Consider the following 6,356-nt stretch of genomic DNA (forward strand, 5'->3'; position numbering starts at 1 on the left):
GTGCGCGCACCCGCCATAGCTAAAAAGAGTGCCAGCCGTTTTTACCCTTTTGGATGGGTTTTTTAATGGAGCGTTTAATAGAAATTCCACTTTCTGCTCATACGCATTTGGGCAGCCCGCCAAAAAACGCGTCATGACAAGCGATTGCGTCCGTGCGCGTCTTTTCCTTCTTTTTTTCTCGCTTACTTACTTTATAAAATGTTTCTACTTTTAACTTTCCATTCGTAACGAACCGCTCGATGCGGAATCTACCGGAACCGGAAGCAAGATGCGCTGTGGCGGATTTATGTCGGGTTCACATACCACCTGTTTCTCACTCCATTTCTTTCGTTTTTTATTTGTTTGCAGCGCTCACCGCGGGGGGGCCGATACCTTGGTCCCATGTTGATGATGGCTCGGCAAAACCTTTTTTTACTCACACTCACAGGCACACAGGCGGTGAACCTTCCCTTACTCCGCAAAACAAATAAAAGTGGACATTGGAAACGTTTGTTTCTTGTTTCACAGTTCATTTTTAATTTGACAAATGGAGCATTCGCTTGTTCAATGAGATAACAACTATTTACACAATTATTTACAAAGGTACGATGAGTGTGATAGTTTGCATGAGAGGTACTTCTGTTTTGAACGTGCTCGCTTCGTTCTCGCCACGGTGCATAATCTTTTGACGGGTCTCGACAGATTTGCAAAAACGTTCAGCTAGTGTTGGCGCTCTACGATCGGGTCTTTTGGTTAGATGTTTTGCTTTTTAGGTAACTAGGTCTCATATATGGCAGAAGAAGATAAACGCGTCGTACGTTTGTGTGTCCTGAACGTCCTGTTTCGAAGCCTTTTTTTCCTCGACTTTACATACAGTCTTTACTTTCTGTGTTTGTTCCGTGTTCTTTGTTTTGTTTTGCTTTGTCTCTCACAAGGTGGGATAGTTGTTCTGACTTTTCAACAATCGTTCACGTGTGTTGACTAAATTGATTGACTAAAAATCTGTACAGCATGAGTGTCATTATTTCGGTCGTTTCGTGCCACATTTGTATGATTCATAGTAAAAGAAAGGGGGTCAGTCAGCCGATCGCGTCGATCGTGCAGGAAAAGTGAGAAGAAAATGATAATAAAAAGAAAGCGCTCGATCACTTCATTCCAAACATCGCTAACACTACTGCTGTCCGTCTTCAATTTCGCAACGTACGCTTCCGCATCGTTGTGCATTCGTTTGAGCGCCGGCAGAAGCCATGCGCTAATGCAATTTGGTTTCGTTTGTGGCGACGTAAGATCGACCAATCGTTGCCAGAAGAAGCAAAATACTCATCAACGCAAATAAAGATGCTGTGGTGAGCGTGAAAATCAGATTCGATCCGTAGGCGCCTCCTCAACCACCTCATCGATTCCATAAAAAACAACAGTCGTCTCGTGGAATGCCGATTCGTCGGTGATCTCATCGGAGCAGAAGCAACGAGTGGATCGAAAAAAGCTGCTGCCCGAACTTATCATGTTACACGTTAAATTACCTTGCAAATTGCAATGAATCGATCATTTATCGATCGCTCCACGCACTCCACGCAAAAAAATCATACTCGCTCGACTCGTCCAAACATGACATAAGGCAGAGGAAGGCGAGTGTCAGCGTTAATTGAGCGCGATAGTGTGGCTCTCCATGTCTTTTCCATCTATGCCTTCCAATGCCAGCCTGCCAGATGATTCGATCAAGCTGGCAAAACAATGAGCATCCAATACGGCTTAACGATTTTGTCTACGGTCCGCGATGGATAAAGGATGAGGGTTGTGCTCCCGTGCTCGATTTGCGATGAAGGTGTCTGCATCACTTTTCCTCAGACAAAGGGAGGAAATCATTATTTTTCAGCACAAACCCAGAAACCCTTTTGTTTGCCCTCATGTTTGTGCAAAATGATCTTCACTCTCCCCGCTTTCCCGCTACGGACGGGGTTTGGAACATGAAGATTGAACTCTTGCAAGACGTGAAGACGCGAACGGCTTACACGGCACGGTACTTCCTTCGGCTTCGGCGACACGTTGGACAATTGAGGCAGGTCGGAAGTCGAACCGCGCTGTTCGGGAAACCCCGCGGCTTGTCTGCAAATGAGCTGAAAGTAGCTGTGGGAAGCTACTTAATACGGGCGATGATGTAATGATTCGCCCGCGGGAAACGAAATGAGAGCGGACATGTTAAGATGAGCAGAGAGATGTGTAGAAGATGAAAATAGCTTTGCTTGATGTTTGTGGCTTGGAAAATGATAGGTTAGCAAGGAGACGGAAAAAGTGAAACATAGAACTATAGCCGACAATGGACAAAATGGACAGAACGGATGGGCGAAGCTATAGCGCACTCGAAACGGCGCAAAACAACAAGTTGAAATCATAACAAACTATTACGGGAAGGTACAGGAAAGGGATAAACGATAGAAAACAACACACTCTATCATTCTAACCACTAGAAAGTGTTTCTACGGGGTGCTTACTGCATCTAGGGCGCTTTTCCGACTAATGCCATCCGTGGCTGACTGGTACGCAGGCCTTCTCCCAGACCGGTTTCCACACCTTCTTCCAGGCAGGGACCTGAATCTCCTTCCAGGCTGGGACCTTGATCTCTTTCCAATCTTCCTTCCACTCGAGCTTCTTCTCGGTTGCCCACTCCTGTTTCTTCTCGACGCGCCAGATCTCGACCTTCTCCTCCTTCCACAGCTCCTCCTTCTTCTTCACCCAGATCTGCTTCTTCTCGGTGCGCCACACCTGCACCCACTCTTCCTTCCATTCGAGCTTCTTCTCCGTCTTCCACTCCTCCTTCTTCACCGTCTTCCAGACTTTCTTCCACAGGGGCTTCCAGACCATTTTCTTCTTCCACAGATCATGGCTCGTGTACTCCCAACCGTGCTCATCCTTGCCCAGATACTTTTCGCCAGGAATGCCGACCTTGACCGTGTCCGGCACCCAAATCTGCTTCCATTCCGGTACCTGCACCTCCTTCCAGACCGGAACCTGCACCTCGCGCCAGACGGGCTTGTTGACCTTTTTCCAGTCCGGCACCTGCACCTCCTTCCAGGCTGGTATTTCCGTTTCCTTCCAGTACGGTTTCTTGATGATCTTCCAGTCTGGCACCTTTACTTCGCGCCAGATCGGAACTTCCACCACCTTCCAGACCGGGATCTGTTGCTTTTTCCACTCGGACTTCCACACTTCCACCTTTTTCGACTCCCAGACCTTCTTCCAGTCCTCCTTCCAGGCCAACTTTTTCTCCCAGACGCACTTTGGTTCGTGGTGGTCGTGGCCCTTGTTGAAGAAGAACGGAGCAGGGCTTCGCTTTTGTCGAATGGCAACCGAGCCGTCCGCTAGAACCAAAGACACACAGAGGCAGCCCAAAAAGGCCTGTTGAAACCGTAGGAGAAAGGGAAGGAGAACGATACAAATTTTATTAATCCAATGAACCGAGCGGGATGGTAACGATCATAAGGACAAGATATAAATCATAACTTAAAAGTGAGAATGAAGTGATAAAAACTTATTCGAATTAGGATAATAATCTAAATAATTAAAACTGTACACTAGGTTTTGTGGTCACGATAACTAAAATGTCTATTTTTTGCATTTGCTCCTAACGATCTTCCAAGCATCCTTATAGGCACCACAAGGCAAACGTCCAAGCATCGGATGATCGTCGCACATCACTTCAATTAATTGGGCACCCCTGCGAATGTTCACGTTCTCTGAACGCATGTAGCATTTGGCACCGTAACTTCCATCTTGACACAACTGCGGCCACCAATCTTGACACCAAAATAACTATCTTTGAACTGTCCGTAGTTGGTAGTCTCAGATCTAGTACGATGTTGTTGCTGTCGCAGACAGAGTAATTAGACAAGCACCGACACTCGCCAACTGATTTCAAAGCACGTAGGATCGACACAATCCCATACACACTACTATCACACACTCTTACGATTATTGATTAATGCACATTAATTCGCAGAAACCCCGAAACCCCAATGCCCATGGTGGAACACTAACCAGCAGCGTTAACGACCTCATCTTAAATGGTCGACGCATGGATTTGGTGGTTGGCAAACTAATCCACACACTACACTTCTTGACCACGCTGGTCTTGATACTGTCGATAAATTGAAGAAGATCGTGCATTTTATACCGAAAAAACGTACCAACCTGTGCACCTTCCATTTCTCCCCCTGCGAAAACGAACGCACGGTGCAAGTGGATGGGGGTTCTGCATAGCCAGCCGAAGGCATGGAGGCTCTAGCCATCCGATACCGGGCCGACCTGGCTGGCTGGGGCTGCGAAGGCTAGCGAAGTTCTCTAACAAGCCCCCCACCGCTCTCTTGCGGCGTTGGGCGCCAGTCGCTCTCGTAGCCTGCTCGCTGATTGAAGTCTCCCCCGTTCAGTTTCAGTGCAGGCGCGCCACAGAAGAAAAGCGAAAGCACTCGCCAAAAAAGCTGAAAAGCCCACATAAGTATGCTGGTTTTCCGCCTCTTGATGAGAGAGGGACAGCGTACGCTTTACGCCGGCCGTAGAATGTGGCTTGAGCAGCGGCCAAACGAAAGTGACAGTGGTATCGAATTCCGAAGTAGCCCCACCATCGGACGGTGGAAGGCAGCAGACACGACGCCGCAGGATGCAGTTGCGTGAAGCAAGCTTGCAGTTCGCACTTCGGTTTACACTGCGGTATGACGGTGATTGGTGCCGTTTGTGAGGTGGATGCGATGTGTGATGGTTTGAAGTGCGAGGTTGAACTATGTGTTTTGGAGCTATTTGGAACCGAGTGTTTATTTTGTTCTGGTTTTACTTTTGTTACTTCCAACTACAGGGTTTATTCGAGAGGCACCGCGGTCTTTAATGTATTTGATTTTTTTTTTCATATTAAATCAGCGAAATGGTTAGGTTAAAAAGTTTTTCATTTTTGGACTTAGCATAATAATAATGGTCTAATCTTTAAGGTTTGATAACATGTTGAACACAAGTCAATGTGGGAAAACTCAACACTGTCCAGAGAAGGTTTTCTACGCACAAGGTTAGTGGCATATGTAGGGAACTCAAAATACCTTCGAGTCAGAAAATGATCGAATCGGAAGAGGCCGGAAATACAAATCAATCACCAGCGAGGTTGTTTGCTCGGTCCGCTCCATACAAGCGCCAATTCCAATGTTGTTGCTTCGAGCTTATGGAAAATCTAACAGTTACAGTTTTTTAGCATCTCGAACTAGAGAGATAGCCCGTTGGAGAGAAGCTACAATCGAAAGTGGTGTGGGGATACAGCTCATTTAAAATGCAGCATTCATATCGTTGCCTTTTCTTCTCTTTCTTAGTTCCCTTTTTCCAAGGATGAAATATAAATCTACTTCAACGACCCTTGTATAATGGTTTGCGATTTCCTTGTTAATGTTTTGTGCTGTTTGTTGTTTGACTGTCCCATTTTATTTTTTAATGCTTGCAAAACAGTATAAATTTAATTTATCACCACTTATCACTTGTCTTCTATGTTTTTTTTTCCAAATGGAATGCTTCCAGAAATCCAGTAAATCTTTTTTTTTAATGTAACAAGAAAAAAAAGCAATTCATCGTTATTAAGAAAGGGCTGTGCCATACTCACACAACACTTATAAAGCCCAAAGCAACAGAGGCAGTACGTGCTCAGAAAAAAATCGCTTTAAAGCTCAGGCAAATTGTCAGGCACGCCAAAACGGTTGTTGACCTTAGCACCTTCCACTTTCCTGGCATCTGGCACAAGAGGAGTGTTGCCAGTATCCTTTATGCCACTTAAAACCAGTTGAAACATCCGAAGGTTTGCGCGTTATTTTTAACCATGCATGATTTGCATTTTTGTTTTGTTTTGAGACGTTGGCAGCGATGATGGTAAAAAGACGCATCAAACAACGGACGTTGGAGTGTTTGTTCGTGTACCAAATGTAGGATTAATCGCTTTGCTAATTTCTAGACACTGTAACTAGCCGAGAGTAATATTGATCATGTCCAAGCCGCCAATAAAACTTAATGTAAACGGCTAAACAATAATTGATCCTGAATTATTCCTTTATTCACCCAACAATGTGTACTGGACAAGTGCACTCATACCCAGTCTGAGATCAGACGGGGCTTACATGCTAAGTTTTATGTGGCAGTCGATTTCATTGAGATGCTACTTTCTGCTGAAGACCACTGGTCTCATCATCATCGACAGACGCGACGCATTCGACCCATAGAGGGTGCATTCAGGTACATTCAAAAGTTACCGTTTTACGATCATTCTTCATTCCCTTTTGAGGATATCAGACACATAAAGCAACGCGCACGTACCCATATTGTATAACCGCCCATCCCGTCCGTTGGGGATTGGATTT

At 45.6% G+C, this 6,356-nt stretch overlaps 1 protein-coding gene across 1 annotated transcript; it reads right to left on the reverse strand.

Moving 5' to 3' along the window:
- Positions 1-475: 475 nt before the first annotated feature.
- LOC118510992 (golgin subfamily A member 6-like protein 6) lies at positions 476-4,122 on the reverse strand. Its single transcript, XM_036053507.1, has 2 exons — positions 4,015-4,122; positions 476-3,375 (listed from the first exon to the last, which is right to left on the reverse strand). The coding sequence occupies exons 1-2, from the start codon at positions 4,051-4,053 to the stop codon at positions 2,494-2,496; spliced, it is 921 nt and encodes a 306-aa protein (XP_035909400.1). The 5' UTR covers positions 4,054-4,122; the 3' UTR covers positions 476-2,493.
- Between the last annotated feature and the right edge of the window lie 2,234 nt (positions 4,123-6,356).

Source organism: Anopheles stephensi, chromosome 3, assembly GCF_013141755.1.
Source record: "Anopheles stephensi strain Indian chromosome 3, UCI_ANSTEP_V1.0, whole genome shotgun sequence".
NCBI lineage: Eukaryota > Metazoa > Arthropoda > Insecta > Diptera > Culicidae > Anopheles > Anopheles stephensi.